General features: G+C 36.6%; 1 protein-coding gene across 8 annotated transcripts in view; it reads right to left on the bottom strand.

Annotated features, from left to right (window-relative positions):
• Nucleotides 1–17,702, bottom strand: part of ADAMTS20 (ADAM metallopeptidase with thrombospondin type 1 motif 20) — a 194,839-nt gene that overhangs the window by 70,833 nt on the left and 106,304 nt on the right. For 3 of the 8 annotated variants that reach the window (XM_073788800.1, XM_073788801.1, XM_073788807.1), the window contains 12 exons: nt 16,208–16,374; nt 15,923–16,052; nt 10,836–10,962; nt 9,088–9,298; nt 8,790–8,954; nt 8,125–8,289; nt 7,025–7,144; nt 5,922–6,050; nt 4,732–4,896; nt 4,346–4,636; nt 3,343–3,504; nt 1,862–2,038 (listed from right to left, as the gene is read on the bottom strand). In XM_073788800.1, the coding sequence (XP_073644901.1) occupies nt 1,862–2,038; nt 3,343–3,504; nt 4,346–4,636; nt 4,732–4,896; nt 5,922–6,050; nt 7,025–7,144; nt 8,125–8,289; nt 8,790–8,954; nt 9,088–9,298; nt 10,836–10,962; nt 15,923–16,052; nt 16,208–16,374 (2,009 nt within the window). The remainder of the gene's footprint in view (nt 1–1,861; nt 2,039–3,342; nt 3,505–4,345; nt 4,637–4,731; nt 4,897–5,921; nt 6,051–7,024; nt 7,145–8,124; nt 8,290–8,789; nt 8,955–9,087; nt 9,299–10,835; nt 10,963–15,922; nt 16,053–16,207; nt 16,375–17,702) is intronic. The other 5 variants (XM_033866900.2, XM_073788803.1, XM_073788804.1 and 2 more) reach the window with 5 other exon arrangements.

Raw genomic sequence — 17,702 nt, 5'->3', positions numbered from 1 at the left:
CAACAAGCTTTCCCCAGAAAGGACCAAACAGTAAATATTTCAGGCTTTGAGGGCCAGTCTCTATTGCAACTAATGAACTCTGCTTTGTAGTGCAAAAGCAGCCATAGATAATACATAAAAAGTTGTGCATGACTGTGTTCCAATAAAACTTATTTACAAAAATAGGCAATGGGTCAGATTTCATAGTTTGCTGACCCCTGAAATAGAAAATCTGATTCAAAAGCACTTAATTTTAGGAACTTCAATATCTAGCACAAAGCAGGAGACATAAGTAAATGTCTAATGCTTCGTGAATTAATGAATTCATGAACGAGTGGGGAAAATAAAACCTTCGTGTCTGCTTTCCTAATTGAGGCAAAATTCCAAGAAGGCAATCTATGGATTAAGTCTTATTAAGAACTAGGCTTGCAAATTAAACCAATAAAATGAAAGAAAATGTAACAGAGATATAGTAAGGAGAAAGTGAATTTCCAATCTAAAATGACTAACAAAAAATATCTTTATAGTGAGTTCCTACAGTACTTCACATCTCTCCAACTAAACTGTAAACTCCATAGGGGTAAGAAATATGTCTTTATTATTCCTGTAGCACAGTACCTAGGATATAGCAGATGGTCAGTGAACATATTATTAAGTATTGCTTAATAATTATTGCTTTCCATAGCAAAATACGTTTTTTGTTAGTTCCTGAAAAGTAATGGCTCTCTACTTCTAATGCAGCCATTTAACTTTAAGATCCTCCTATAAAGTTAAAATGTTCTGTTGTTTTGTATCAGTCACACTGACTCTAAAGATGAATTTCAGCCTGAACTGGAACTTGACCTGTTCTTCAAATAGCATGAATTGAAACAGGTTTACATTTCATCATAAAGCTTTGACTTGGGTGAAGTAAAACAAGTGTACACATCAGGGTTGGATATAAAACCAGAGTTATAATTATTTTCCAAATAAAGAACTGTTTAACTTTATAAATTTAATTATAAATAGATTATAGACTCCAATCAGTTTTTCACCTGAGAGAAGTATACTTAGTTGTTCATGATTTAAAATATCAAAAGTGACCAAAATGCTAATTTCAATATATTTATATATTAATTATTCTTCAAAGCCTGATATTTGAAAAATACTAGAGGAAATTAATCATTCATAAATATTTATGAATTTTGTCTATGGCTCCAAAAACAATAAAAAATTAAAACAGTTCAAAACACAGTAACTCCACACAGTGGAAGAAATGAATATTCTTATAAACTACTATATAAATCATACTTTTCCATGATGTATGTGACAAACTGTAAACAATTAATTTACTTTGTGTAAGTAAATTTCTCTATATTTTTTAATACAATAATTTTCACATTTCCAAACAAAATACTAAGTTTAACAATGATAAAAACAAGAATGTTACTTGCTTTTAGATCAGTTATTGGACATTGACAGACAAAAGCCACAAACAGTTATATACTCAAACAAGACACAGCCTTAACTCGCCATTGTTATAAGCACAATGTTAACATTATGTACAAATGTAAATAGTAAAATATTTCCAGTTAATTTGTGGGCAAGCCAAAGGTGTACTGAAGAAAGATACTGCCATTAGAATAGTGCTACGGTTCAAAATTCACTTATAAAAAAATAAATACATATAAAACTATTATATATATATATGTATATATTACAGTACTTGAAATTGAATGATTCTTCTTTCAAACTATCAAGCCAAGAGGGCCAATGGTCTACTTTAAAAAAAATCAGAAGATAAAATGTGTGCATCACAATTTATGAAGAGAGGAAATTAAAGTAAAAGGAACATAGAAAAACAAAACAAAACAGAAGGATAAAAATAAGAATACTATCGTACCGATTTCCATGGTCCCCGATGCCATGATACATCATCAGGGCAAGCATGCACATGACATTGTACCACACTAGGTGGCTTGTTTAAGATTTCACAGTTTTGCTCTCGTGACATTTGGCCATTGGGAAATAGACATATTACGAATCGTGATTTTATTCCTCCTCCACATGTTTGTGTACACTAAAAATAAGAAGAAAAATCAAAACTATGTGGCTTCAAAAAGAATATTATATTGCTTTATTCAATGTTGAGTACATAATCAGTATTGCTAGAATTTAGTTATCCTTTCTTATAATCTTATAATTATAAGAAATATATAAGAATATATTTATATTCTTATATAAGAAATATAAGAATCCTTATAGTTCTCAACATTTCTTCCTGGGTAAAAAATAAATCAAAGTTTTAGTTCTATAATTTTTTTAAAAAAGACAAAATTTTGAGAATTGGTACTGTAGTAGGTATTAACTACATAATGTATGGTATCCTATCAAAAGATGACTGTGTAGCCATGAAAGCTAATAAGGGAGATCAAAATTTATGAACATAGAAAGATGTTCAGTATATATATATTACATGAAAACAGCAGATGGCAAAGTGGCATGTATAGTATGAACCTATTTCTGGAACCCACACAGAACAAAAGTCTGGCAGGAAATGTATCAAATGTTAAAAGTTCTTATCTTTTCACAATTTTTCATTTTATTTGAATTTTCACTATGAGATTTAACTCAGAAATTAAAAAGTTACTTTCAGTTTGGAAAATAGTAAAAGTACATTTTAAAGAGGTACTTGCTATTTATTAGCACCTGGTCAGAGTGTATCTTTAAACAATGATTTCCAAACTCCTTATGGAGAGAAAATATGTACTAAAATCATTCAGCAAAAATATCTGACTAATTAAATTAGGCAGTTTGTTTTATTCATCCAAAGCCAATGTAAGTCTTTCTTCTTTCTCATGCATAATATAGGTGGAGTTAGTATTCATTATAACCATTTTTAAAACTATCTTCATAATCCCAGTGCCTAAAAGAATGCCAGGACATGAAGAAAGCACTCAATAACTGACAGCTCTCCATTTAAAAGATTCACCAAATGAATGGTTCAGCCTTCATTTGATATGGATAGAAGGATATAAACATGCCTATATATCACTCTAATTGTCTATATCTGTCTAATTTTCTAAGAAATTAAAACAATAATATACTACTTTTAGAGAGGTTTTAGTAGGTCACAGACCTATTGGCTAGCACAAAGGATTCTGTTAAAAATCTGGAGTATATATTTCCTATCATGAATGAGTGATTTATACCATGACACAATGTCTATTAAAAGAACATATTTTTACTGACTCAATTAAAAAAAAATCTTTTCTCTGTAGGACAGTGAAGTAAGATTATCCAACAGTAACAATATGAAGTGCTTAACTTTCAGTCTTGGGAGATGTCATAATCTCCACAAGTTTAGGAGATAGTATGACTTACTTCTCCCCAGCTTCCGTAGCTCCACCGTGGACAAGGCCCCGAATCACAGTGCTTTGATTCTGGGGGTTTGGAGGCTGCATTGCAGTAACTGGCACTTTGTCCATTTTCATCCTGGCAAACCACAGCTCTACGCTGAATACCTCCAGCACAACTGCTAGAGCACTGAAAAGGATGGAACACAGGAACACACAAACTGCAGATTCCATGGCACAAAATTACATCAAAAAAACCCCACAAAAAATCAGTACTTTGACTCAAATTCAAGCTCTCCACGTTAAAACCCCCCTCATTGGAATAATAATTTGAATCAAGAATATCTGTCAAAAAAACACTTGGGTTTTTTTTTTTAATACATAATGTGTTTTATTTAACCCAACATAACCAACACTTGGGTTTTAACTAGGGGTTTCATTAGAATTTGTTGATGGAAAGGTGAAGTTTTAAAGCTTGCAAAAGGAAATTCACCCTTGTCCTAAGTGTTAAGTAAAAAGGAATTAAAGTTTTCAGGTCTCACTAGGAAGGAAAAAAACCAAAAGATAATGTTAAGTTACTAAACTTTCACATTGTTTTTCTTTATTTGGTATCTTTACTCTCATATAAAATATGAACCACAGTTGTACCTTTTCTAGTAATCATGATTTTATTCCAGCTTACTGCACTGCTATCAGAGTAATTTCTGGGTTTTGGGGGCTTTTTTCTTCATAAACACTGGTAGTCTTAACACTTAAAAGATTTTCTTTTATTTTTACTATAATAAACTCTGAGATTGTTTTCAAGTGCATTCCTCTGTAATCATAATATCACATTACTGTATAATTCAATAAGAACTCTGGGGAATTGTAATCTGCATCAAAAATTGCTTAATCCTTTTAAGATTTAAACTACTGATCTTCAGAAAAATTTAGCATTAAAAGCATTCGATGTCATTACACACATATCTGTTAAAAGGCCATACAACATAACAAAATTACAGAATTAGTATAACTCAATAAAGAGGGCTTACTGATCCCCATGGTCCTGTTCTCCACTGGTTTCCTCTGATTGATGGATGGACCCCCTGATTTTGATTATCTTCTGGTTTGTGAGTTAATGGAAAATTCCTGCCTGGTAAATGGCTTGGCTGCTCAGAGGAACTCGGAAAGTGGCTGTATGTGGGAGGGCAGGCTGCCAGGTTACATTCTTGCTCTATCACAGGGCGGACTTCAGGGTCACAGTAATTCTCATTAATTGGCTGATGATAGTTGATGCATAAAACTTGTCGAGTTGTTTTTCCATGGCCACAGGAAGCTGAACACTGATCACAAATTCAGCCAATAAACTACATTATCTCAAATAGCAAGTATTATATTTAAATTTTTCATTTCATTTTTTTCACACAAAAATACTTACAGGGGACCAATTCCCTGTTTGCCACTCTCCACAAGGGCTAAAACAGACAGCTATTTCAGCTGGTCGGGGTAAGTGGGCACAATATGATTCATCTGCTATTCCATCGTGAGCATCACGACAGCTTACATAGCGGGCTTGATTCCCTCTTCCACAAGACACAGAGCACTAAAAAAATTGAATAATACCAAGGAGTTATACAGGACATTTCCACATCCCTTACACTTGGCTGTTGTTCAAATTTCTAAACCTCAAGTTTATTGAAAAAAGTTAAATTATAAATACTATCACCTGGCATCATTTCTGAGTCAAAGACAGGGCAGTGAATATCCCAATGAGTTTAGAAAATAAATTTCACAAATCAGATATTTGTGGTAATGAAACAAAATACTCAGCTTCTAGGAATATTGATTAGTTGATTGCCAAAATTTAAAAAAGAACAGAAAATATTTTATGTAAGAGAATCTTAAGATATCATTTAAGATAACTTTTGAAGACCTAGGTAATAGAGTAGATAGACTCTCATAATTAAAATATTCAGAGAATATGTGAAACTTAAAAATGTATCTTTCATATATTTTCATATATCTTTCATATATTTAGTATATATTTTCATATATACTAAAGCGAGTATATACTCCGAATAGATTAAAGCCTTCAGTTTAGAAAAACAACATGAATATGTGGTAGTTTAAATAAAGGCTGATAAAAAGCATCACATCTGCTTCTCATAACAACCTGGGACATAAATATTATCATCCCCTGAACTGGTTTCCAAGGCAGAAATAGAGACACAGATGTAGAGAACAAACGTATGGACACCAAGGGGGTAAAGTGGGGGGGTGGTGGTGGGATGAATTGGGAGATTGGGATTGAAATGTATACGCTAATATGTATAAAATAGATAACTAATAAGAACCTGCTGTAAAAAAAAATAAAATAAACATTAAAAAAATAATCAATAAATATTATCATCCCCATTTGGTAGATCAGAAAATAGAGCTAGAAAACTTAAATTTCTTCCCAGAGACACAGAGCTCTTGAAAGGCAGAAGAGGATTTAGTCATTAAATTATCTAATTCTAAACCTTATATTCATCAAAATACCTGAGAATGAATGCATACATTAATTTGGCAAATCTGTAGCAACTATTCTGTGGATGTCTGAAAGGCTCCATAGTAGAAACACTGTACCTCTGAAAGGAATTCACTTACTGGGGTCCAAGAACCATATCGCCATTGTGCTATCTTTCCCATGGGGAGGGCTGGTAATGAAGTGGCCCCAATTTTAGGGATAATTGGGCAAGGTGTAACAATACAGTCCTGTTCAAAAGAAAAATGGGTCTCACAAAACATCAATGAATTAACTAACATTCTGCTTTATACTAAATCCTATACTTCATTTCATCCTCCACATATATAAGTAAAGAACATTTGCACTCTAAACTACAAAGAAGCGATGTAAAGGTTTATATTTCTCAAAAGTACAAAATATGGGCTTCCCTGGTGGCGCAGTGGTTGAGAGTCCGCCTGCCGATGCAGGGGATGCGGGTTCGTGCCCCGGTCGCCCCGGTCCGGGAAGATCCCACATGCCGCGGAGCGGCTGGGCCCGTGAGCCATGGCCGCTGAGCCTGCGCATCCGGAGCCTGTGCTCCGCAACAGGAAAAGCCACAGCAGTGAGAGGCCCGCGTACTGCAAAAAAAAAAAAAAAATGTACAAAATACTATTAAGGGCTAGAAGTGGATAGTATGACTCTGAAGGCTAAAGTTTGGATCATTCTGCCTGATGGTTGAAAAGAAAAGAGTAATAGTCCTTCAAAAATACCACTAAGCTGAGACCTCCTGAATGAACACAGGATGCTCCCTTAGGCAGTACGACACGCTTTAGAGGTTCAGCCTTCTGCAGTTCAAAGGATGGAAATATAAGTTAAATGAGTGATCCAATGGCAGATAAAGAGTAAAAAAAAGGCATCAATAAAGCTGGCAAAACCAAGAACAATATACTTTCTGATGCCCACACACCTTTTGTAAAATATACTTATTTATTTATTTTTTTGGCTGCGCCAGGTCTTAGTTGCAGCATGCGGGATCTACTTCCCTAACCAGGGATCGAACCCAGGCCCCCTGCATTGGGAGCACGGAGCCTTTGCCACTGGACCACCAGGAAAGTCACCCACATACATTTTTAAGGCATAGAAGTTTAAGTGGAAAATATACGTATGGAAATAATTTTAACATATCAATAATCCTCCTGTATCAAACATTTTTGTTTATAATCCATGAAGAGGTGTCCTTTACCTGCCTGTCACTTGGGCGACTAGCTCCATGGCACACTCTATCATCTAGCAGTGCACTAAGTAGCTCATTGACACATTTCACAGCACGCATCTGGTACCCGTGTCCACAGGTGGCTGTGCACTGAAAGAATATAAGCAGATACCAAACACCATTGTTCAAAAATCACATAAACTTAATTTTCTTTGTAAATAGACAGTTAAGAATATACTTTCAGTAGATATTTTTATTAGTCTTTTATACCAGATTCTAGACTTAAAATGAGCAAATTGAATCAACACACACCTTTATTCAAATTTATGGAGATACTAATAAAATAGTGAAGTTAAAATGGACAATTATTATATCTTTAAAGTTATCATGTAAAAATATCAATAGAAGCCTGATATTTTGGAGGCAGAGTCAATACAGTTTAGAGAAACTAAATACTTTTCAAAATCGACCTGGTGCATGCATGTCATTCAATACGCTAAGTAAATTTCAAAGAGATAAAGGAAGAGCATAGGACAGAGTTAAAGGGCAGATGAGAGAAGGTTTCCCAGCAACTGTGGCAACCTGTGTAGGATAATAAGCTGCCCACCCTCATCCAGCAGATTCCTAGCCGCCTGTTTGGCAAAACTTCCTAACAATGCCTACTCTAAATACAGTAAAGATAATAATTTAGACACCGAACATGAAAATGTCTATAGTTTAAATAAAGCTGATGAAAGCATAAAAAAATTTTTATTGAAGTATAGTTGATTTACAACATTATGTTAGTTTCTGGTGTATAGCAAAGTGATTCAGTTATTTATATATATATTCTTTTTCATATTATTTTCCATTATGGTTTATTACAGGATACTGAACATGGTTCCTCGTGAAAACATAAAATTTGTAGCATTTTGCTTAACAAAACTGAATTAAAAAGCAAAGCTAGAATATTTACCACAGCAACGTTAGCAGTACTGACAAAATTGTGCAGGTAGGGATTTACATTTCAGGAATCTTTTTCCAAAAAAACACCCAAATTTAGATGCAGCCACTAAAGAGTGAATACACCACAACTTCTGTGTTATTCTGTAATGATGGATTAGAGTAGAAAACCCTTATCATATACTCACAGAACCCCATGGTCCTATTTGCCAGGAAGCACATGCATGAAGCTCACATGGTCTCAGAGACTCAGGTTTGGTGCTTGGATCACAGAAGCCATCACTCAAGTGATCTTCATTCAGTTGACACCACACCTGCCGCTGCCTTGTTCCTTTTCCACATGTAACAAGACACTGTAAGAATACAACTGACCATTATTTTCAGTATTAGTCAGCACATATACCTACAAAATATATAATGAATGATCAATTTGCATATTCAAATACAGCTGAAAGACCATTCCTAAGGACATTTTCCCTTCACTCCTCAGAAAAATCAGAGATATACACGGGGTAAAATCAGCCATCCCAAACTTCTGCTGCCCAAATCCCAGTGCAAAGGTTTGTTTGTTCCAGAAACAAAGGTACAAAACTAACCTTAGAACAAGCGTATATCTCAGCCTACTGTGGACACTATGAAAGTGGTTATAGGTTAAACATCAGTATGTCATTGTTGGCCAGATATTGTAAACAGTTAAAGAACGAACCATTTTTAAATGTTTTAACTACCTTGATAAAGTTATTTACCACATGATAAAATAAATTGAAAATTTTTTTGAATTATATAGCCTTCGATTGTAAAGCTCTCCTACACAATGTTATAACAATTCTAAGCCTCATGGGTTTAATGTTACCTCACTCCACTCACTAGTGGCCCAACTGGGACAGGAAAATTCATTGCAATTCTCAGTTGTCACTCGGGGAAGTTCCTGGCATTCTCTGTCAGCAAGACGGTGGCCAAAGTTATTTATACAGTAAGATTCTCGAGACCTCTCCCCTCCTCCACAACTCCTGGAACACTGATTAAAAAAAGAAAAGTGGTGACAAATGGACACAAAATTAAAATTTTAACAAAACTCTAGAGTGACAAATATTTAATTAGAGGTAAAAAAAAAAGGAGCAACTTTTCTTAAGCAATCTTTTTCTTTGTACCTGGGACCATTCTGAATAATGCCACCTTGTTAAGACACAGTCACCATGGCAGGGTTCTCGGGTCGGAGGTTTAAGCTGGTCACCACAGTAGTGGTCATCTACTGGAACAGTATGTCCTTTATGAATGGAATACTTCATACAGTGGACGTCCAATGACTTATATCCTTGACCACAAAGGGATGAACATTCACTTTTGCCAATGATGTACCACCTTCAAAAAATGATGCTATTACACTTAGGAGGTGTGCCAACGAACACAATTTAAAAAAAGGATTCAGAGAAACTCACGCATATCACTCATCTTTAAAATTTTGTTGCAATTAATGGACAAGCTACCTAAAAATATCTGATGTATCATTGATTTAGGGATGAAAACTTCTTAGACATCAGAGCCCAAACTTTCATTCTATAGATGAGAAAATGAAGACCAGAGGTGCTGTACATTCAAATGGTATGAACACCTGACTTGTCAGAAATCTTACTTTTTTCCAAATAAAATCTAACTTGCACTCCAAATACATAAACATGGAGTGTCTGGTTAAAGACGGAGGTAGGGAACCAGCTATACAGGCACTTGGAGGCAGCTTTGGAGGTCCTAGGAACCCCACGCCTCCCGCTAGACCTTTGAAAACAACTAGTTGAGATCAAGATTGCTCAGTTACGTAGTAGAAGATTTAAGACTACAACTGAATATATTTGACTCATCATCAGGGAGTGCCTCCCTATGCAACCTTTATTTGACGGAGGATCAGGGAATATCTGGGAATATGACTACATCAATAAAGATAAAGCCTTTACAAGTTGGTAAACTTGGTTTTTGTAAGGCATATCACATTTTCTCATTAACTCAAGTAATCTATTTTTAGACATGTTTCCAGGGAAAACACTTTTTTCCACAAGTAAAGTCTGCCAGTTTGGGCCACATTATCTCAATTACAGTCTAGCAATCTCTCAGACAATATGAGTGCACTAGTACAGCAGATAAGAGAATTCATGGAGTGCCTTTCCATCCCACCTGCACCTCAAGGGTTTCACTGTGCTTCACTCTACTGCAATGTAGAGGATGCACCTTGTACAGGCTGTTCTGTCATTAGCCTTTCACTATAGGCCTTCAAATACCACTATAAATATATAAAAATTCTCATCCTTGCTGAGTCAAAGAGGTTCTGGCCATCCCTGAAAGTTGACTGTCACCTGCTACATGGGGGTTATTGCTCTTAGCTTCACTCTAAGACCCATCACAGATAATCAAATAACAAAAATTTTAGAAGAACAAACTTTCTGCCATGATCTAGGATCATGTTCCTAATGTTTAACGGACAAAATACTGATAAGATGTAGAAATCAATTTATTGATTAATCCTCAAACTTTAAAAGTTTATTCGTTCATGAGTTCAATGAGAATTATAGGATAGTGCTACAAAATGTATTGTTTCAGATCTTTAAACCATAGGTTTTCAGATTAGAGTTTTCCTGTATTTATTTTACAGACAAATTTGATTCGATTTCTTACACAAAATATTGAGGCCTCTATTCTGGAATTCAGCAAATACTATGAATAAAAAACTCAAACCAACTGCCGAGTTTCACAGTAAGTTAGTGAGTCTAAAGTTTTTTAACCGAAGGGGCAAAGGATAGACATTAATTACACGTCCACCCTGTGAGAGGCACTACACTAGATGTTTACATCTTACCTCACTTACTGATTTTAACCTGGTTACATTATACATTATTTCTCTTTTACTTACCTTAGTTCACAGTCTGTATTGCACCTTTCAGTCACCAACAATGGAAGTGGTAAGTGGTCACATCTTTGATCAGACACTACCATATGATCACTCTTACGTACACAGATAATTTTTCTTCTATGAAGACCTTGGCCAAAGCCAAATGAAAATTTAAAATTAAAGGAAAATTCACATAAGGAGATGTTGCATAATCATTTACTTCTGCTAATAGCCTGAAGGATTATGCTAAGAAAGCAAAAAAAAAAAAAAAAATTCCAGCATAGCATACAAATAGGCTAGCATATTGATCTAGTCAGGAATGACTTTCTGCAATAAGCAAGCTGAATCCTGAAACACTGAGGAGTTTGCTTAGTAGAGAGACATAAGGGAAGGTGGGACAGGTGTGGAGTAGAAAGAAATTTATTATAGCTGTATTGAAGTGTTGCTAATAGAGAACTGAACGGCCAGGGTCAGTGCTGACGATACATGATACAGGATACACAATACATGATATACTACACCCCTGTTCCCCATTATTTGCTTCCCTTTTCCCTGTAACAAAATTACAGTCTCCACTTGCTACAGTGTTACTATAACTTCCTATAGGAGGAGCAGACTTCGCTGCCCATTGACATCAGGCTTATGACAACCACCTGTAAGGGGATGTGACCTATTCCAGTTCCAAGCAGAAGCTCTAAAAGCCACGGTATGCTTCTGCCAACTCTCCTTCCCTTTTCCCTCCGTCTCTAAAACAGCCTTTCCCAGATGGGGCTGATCTTTCAGCCTGGAATCATGAATGAAAAAGGCAGCACAGACAGACTTTAGTTAATAATAATGGATCAATTGTAATAAATGTGCAACACAAACGCAAGATGATAATAATAGGGGAACTGGGGAGGGAGGGTATGGAAGAAGGGGGAATATGAAAATTTTCTGTACTTTCTGTTAACTTTTCTATAAACCTAAAACTTTTTTTTTTTTTTTGCGGTACGCGGGCCTCTCACTGTTGTGGCCTCTCCCGTTGCGGAGCACAGGCTCTGGACACGCAGGCTCAGTGGCCATGGCTCACGGGCCCAGCCGCTCCGTTGTATGTGGGATCTTCCCGGACCGGGGCACGAACCCGTGTCCCCTGCATCAGCAGGTGGACTCTCAACCACTGCGCCACCAGGTAAGCCCTAAACCTAAAACTTCTTTAAAACAATAAAGTCTATTAATATTTTTGAAAAATGACACGGATGCAGATACCAAGCTGGAGAAGAGTCAGAGCCAATTAGCAGCCAACACATAGTATGAGCGAGAAATAAACCTTTATTGTTCTAAGTCATTGAGATTTGGCGGTTGTTTGTATGGGGCATAATCACAGCAAAAGCAAACTAAGAGAAGCCACAGGGGCCAGAGTAGACTGAACTTTGCACTTTCTGCAATGAGGAGACAGGAATAAGTTTAAGCCATCAGTGCCATGATCAAATTTCTGTTTTATCCAAGTTCAACTGTATACTTTCAGTTAGTTAAACATGAACATGCATGTTTATCTCTGCTCCTTCCTAAATACCATCTGAGGTAACTATAAAGAATTTTGAAAAGGCAAAAACCTCAAGGAACAAAAAGCAAAAAGTATAAAGAAGGAAACACAGTAGGCAAGAAAAGGAAATTCTGAATATGAAAAGAAGATGGAAATAACTATTGTAATAGAGCCAAGGAAGCTGAAATCTAAGGTCGTGGAGGAAGAAAGTAAGAAACAAACCATTCATGCCACAGAATCCAAGCAAAGTCCAGGAGTCAAAAACACCAGTTTCCTCTAAAGAGGTGAATGTGTGAGGGGTAGGCCTGAAAAAATGGAGAAGTGACTGAACTCTATTTATGAAGATTGGTCAGACTCCTACCTTCTCGTCGAGAGCAGCACTGCCCAATAAAAACATGACGTGAACCACATGTAAGTTTACATTGTCTTGTAGTGACATTAAGAAGTAAAAAGATAGAAGTATCCAAGATAATATCCAAATAGGATCATTTCCACCTGATAGCAATGTAAACATTATTGATGATGTATTTTACATTCTTTTTTCATACTAAGTCTATAGAATTCATTGTGCATTTCACACTTACACCACATTTCAATGGGCTAGCCACATGTGGCTAGTGGCTACCATATTGGACAGCAAAGCTCTAGAGAAGGTGAACTTGAGGGCACAGACACAGCAGCTGAGGGAAGTTAGGGAGTTGTACTAAAAAGGGAAGTTGTACTAAAAATAGGGGTATTCAGTAAAAGTCCCATACTGAATGATGAGACCCAGGCCCACTGGGCTCTCCCTCCATTTCCCTCTGGCTCCAAGCCAATTTTTACGGTTTCTCCCATCCCCTAACTGACCATCAGAAGATGGGAGAACTCCTCTCTTGGAAAACTCTTCAGCCCAAGAAAAAAGGTCAAATGACAATGACATTTGGGGCTTCTCCCCCAGTGACACAAGAAAGGACTACTTAGAGATCCAATTACTCTATAATGAGGGTTGACTTATCTAACCCACACAGGACTTTCAGTTGGTACTTTAGTCTTAAATATGAACAAACAGCAAAGGATCAGCAGACACTTTAGGAAAGTCACTCACACAAAAGAGGCCAAAAGAAGCAGAAGCAAAACAGAACTAAGATGAAATAGATATGTCAGGGGGCAGAAGAAACTTACAAGACTAAGATTAATACTCTCAAGGACATGGGTATTGCATCCATGAAACAAAAGCAAGCTGTTGAGAAGAAACATTAAGAAAACAAGGTACATTTGGAGAGGAAATTAGGAGATGAGAGATCAGTCCAGGAGGCTGGATATCCAGACAATACAAATTTTACAAAGACAGAAGAGAAAATTTAACATGAAGAAATTATCAAAGAAATCATGCACAAAACTTCTCAAGTCAAAGAATCTATGTTTCCCGATTGGAATGCATCCTCATTACCTAGGAAAAGAGACAAATAAAAAAGCCGCACCAACGCACATTGTCCTGATATTCCACACCACCAGAATTAAGGTGGGGAGAAACAAAACTTCCACATCAGGAAGTGTCATATCCAAGCACGGGAAATCAGAAAATGAGCCAGAAAACAAGATTTTCAACATTCTAAAGGAAAACAGTCTAGTTTAGAATTTTATATGAGCCAAGCTATCAATCCAAGGCGCGAATAGAATAATGCTATTTTCAGAGAGAAAAAGAATTCCAAAAACCTGCCTCTCTTTCTCAGGAAAGTACTGACAGATATGTTCCCTGCAATGGAGGAAATAAAAAGAGGAATTCATAGGATTTAGAACACAGGGAATCAAATACATAAAAAAGGGAAAGTGCATGATGACAGCCGTGCAACAGGCCTGAAAAGCAACACGGCCAAGTTAGAGCAGGAGAGAAGAGGGCCACAGGAGCAACAGATGAGGAAAAATAAAGGAAAATTGAAACTGATACATTGAATAATGTGCTTCAAGATACCAAGACAAAATTTATAGCACTCACAAAAAGTTGGGGGACTGACCATTTTCAGTACACAGGAAACAAGTAAACAAAACTGAAGTAACTTCACTTTAAAGAAACCCAAAAGTTACACACACACATCAAAGGAACTATAATCATAGTATACGTTGTGGCAATTGATTTAATAGCTCCTTTCCTCTGGCACACAAGAGAGCTCTCCTGGTTCAGACTTCCAAACTATCTCAAAATGCCTCGTCCCACCTTTCATTTGGATCTTGTTATTTTTTATTTGGTGTGTTCCCCACATTTTAGAATGTTCTTTCACTCAACTGTTACTTAGATTTCTTCTAGCTCCCCATATCCACTGCCAGAGACCAGCTTACCCAGTTATGCTGGAATGCTTGTCCCAGCTCCCCAAACCGAAATTCTCTTCTATAAAGCATAACCAGGGTCTTTCGTCAAAATGAATTCCTCCATCTCCTGTGTTCCTAAAGCTTTGTTCCTACTTACAGCGTTGTCCCAGTCAGCCTGGCATCATCTACTTCAGTCTCCCTCCCCGGAGACACTGCTCAAACAGGAATGCCTGTTTCCACGCTATCATCCAGGCACCCCTGTCCCGACACCACAGGACGAAGTCTGTGCCTTTTTCTGAACGGGATACCACAATTTCTTTGGCACCTTGAGGTCAGTTTGTTAAAATGTCCCGCATGTTTCCATCATCTGTGATCACTGCCTCTGGCCACCTACCTTCTCTCAGCTCTTTTCCATACTGTTCTGATCTGCCTCTCTTCTGACTCACTGCTCCCCTAATTGCCAAAACTTGTCTCTAGTCCCCATCAGAACTACCTTTCCATTCTATACAAACTTCCCTGTATTTTCCCGTTTCACCTCCTCAAACTGCCCCCTCCATCTTTCCTGGGGTCTTCTCTGTGCATACCTGTAGCATTGCATTTACCATTTAAAACTAAGATGACCTACGCATGCCTCTGTTTCATCCATATGACTTTAAAGCTTTAATGCAAATCAGGGTCCTAATAATCCAAAACAAAGTAGCCTCTCAATAAACACTTACTGATTTGCACAAATGTAGCATCACACAACTAGGTATTCGTAATTACAGATTGCCCAAAGACACCAGTCTCTTCATTTGCTTTCTCTACTACAAATTTCGCTGTTTTTCCATCTCCCTCTATATTCCTTTCAGTTACCCATCCATCAGTACAAACACATTTCCTTGTGGTCAGAGAAGGGAAATAAAAGAATGAGAGAATGTTGACACCCCAACACTAAAAGAGGGAGATGGGTGGCTGGGAAAGTGTGTTGAGGGGAAAGGACAAGAGGGTGGGTATTTCACCGGGAAACAGAGTCCCAGTTAGAGAACCCTTCTGTGACAGCGAGAAAGAGAACGAGGACATGATAGGGAAGAAGCAGTGATGGAGAACGTTGAAAAGGGTAGAGATAAGGGAGGCTGTTAAGTATAAGAACCAAAGAATAAGTGGGGAGAAAAGCAGGAAGAGAAAAAAGACAGAAAACCTCTGTATGTCTGTGTGGTGTACATGCGTGGATTCCACAGGCAGTCAGACTCAAGAGCACCCCAGATTATACCAGCATGCAGAGCTGAACTTTTGTCTCTTTCATTTAATACCAGTGTACCTTGACACATTTTTGTACAGTCTTGCCATGGTCCATATGGGTCCCACGTGAACAGATCACTCTTCTCTTCCATGGGGATATTGAAGGAATAACGTACATCAGGGTTGTAGAGATTACCCACACATAAAACCTCAATAAAAATACAAAGGAGCATACCATTAATTCATAAAAGATATACTCTTAAAAGATATAATTTTTATGTTTAATAATAAATGCAAAGCACTTAAGCATCATACTTTACTAACACGATTAAAACTATCTTATTAACGACTACTGAGAATTTACCTGCAAAAGAAGTTCTTCTTCCAGCCGATCAGTACTATTAATTCTTTCAATCGAGTTGTTTGAACCACTGTATTCAAAAATAGCTCCTTGTACGTTGATTTCTTTTTTGGACATACTTACAACAAAATTCCCATTCAAAAGAAAATTCCCTTGAGTGTCTGATAATGCTGTAGAAGGAGAGTACTCATGAAATAGCAAAACCAGTCAATGGTACAGAAGCATTTTTAACTTTTACAATTCACATCCTTTTTTTGAAATTAGAGAATATAAATTAATATGGAGGAAATAAACTTTATTTTACTGTAAAGCGGTATCTAAGCCATATGCAGGGAAACTTCAGCACATCAGCCAAAGACATGAAAATAAATTCATCCCATAGTTTTTCCTTCCGAGAAGGTCATGTTCCACAAGGTGTGCAGCTCTGGGAGAGACACGCAAGAAGTGGGAAAACAGAAAGAAGTCATGCACGGGCCTGCAGACAGATCAGCTAAATCAATCCTGGTCATCCATGGTGAGGAAAGAAAGGGCAGCCAGACCGCTGCAGCATTCCGTTAATGCTTATCTTGGAAAAAATGTACAAAGCTTCAACACTCTAGCGTCAACGTTCTAAAAGGCCATGCCTCTCCACTCCTCTCTCTGTAAACATCTGGATCTTCTTCATGGCAAGGCGTTCATCACTGCTCATGCATACGTGAGTGACTGCTGCTTTTCAGAATCCTCTGACCTCCCTCTCTGTTCTTACCCTTTCTTATTCTCTCTTTTTCCCCAATGACAGGTATTAATATCAGCCTATCAAATATGTATCTGTTTGTCTATCTATATACTAATATTTACATATGTATATAATAGAGTATGTAACAATATGTATTCACGATTTGTTACTTTTTATTTATTTTTTATTTATTTTTTGTTGTTGTTACTTTTTAAACGCAAAAAGTACATGGTGTCCACAGTGATGTGGTAGTAAAAAGACCACAGAATTTGGTATTAGAACAACTGGTTTAAATTCAAGTTGTTCCAATTAATTACTATGTGATCTTGGATAAACTACTTGCTTCCTAATTGCATAACAGGAATAATAAAAATTCTTACCTCACAGGCTTTTAATCGGAATCAAATTTGGAAAGTGTTTGTAAAAGTGTATAAACTGTAAAAAAGCACGGTGCTTTTTTTTAACTTTCAAGAGGATATATGATATTTTAAATTTTGCACTAATAAAAACTCCATATTAATAAAATATATTTTTGCTGCTTTACTTCTCAGTGGAATAACTGTTTTGGAAAACATTTGTTTGGTCTTCCAGGGAACCCCACCCAAAGCATACAAATTACCTATGATTAAACTTACTAAATACTACACACCTCAAAGCAACCATGAAGGGATTACTGCCAAAGACATTTGGTGTTCCTGTGTCTGTATGGACTATGGTGATTGTCTTTATACATTACACTGAATTCAATGAAGAACAAATAAAGTTCCACATTTATCCTATAAA

This window comes from Tursiops truncatus, chromosome 11, assembly GCF_011762595.2.
Source record: "Tursiops truncatus isolate mTurTru1 chromosome 11, mTurTru1.mat.Y, whole genome shotgun sequence".
NCBI classification, from domain to species: domain Eukaryota; kingdom Metazoa; phylum Chordata; class Mammalia; order Artiodactyla; family Delphinidae; genus Tursiops; species Tursiops truncatus.
This window is presented reverse-complemented; position numbering and strand designations above follow the sequence as displayed.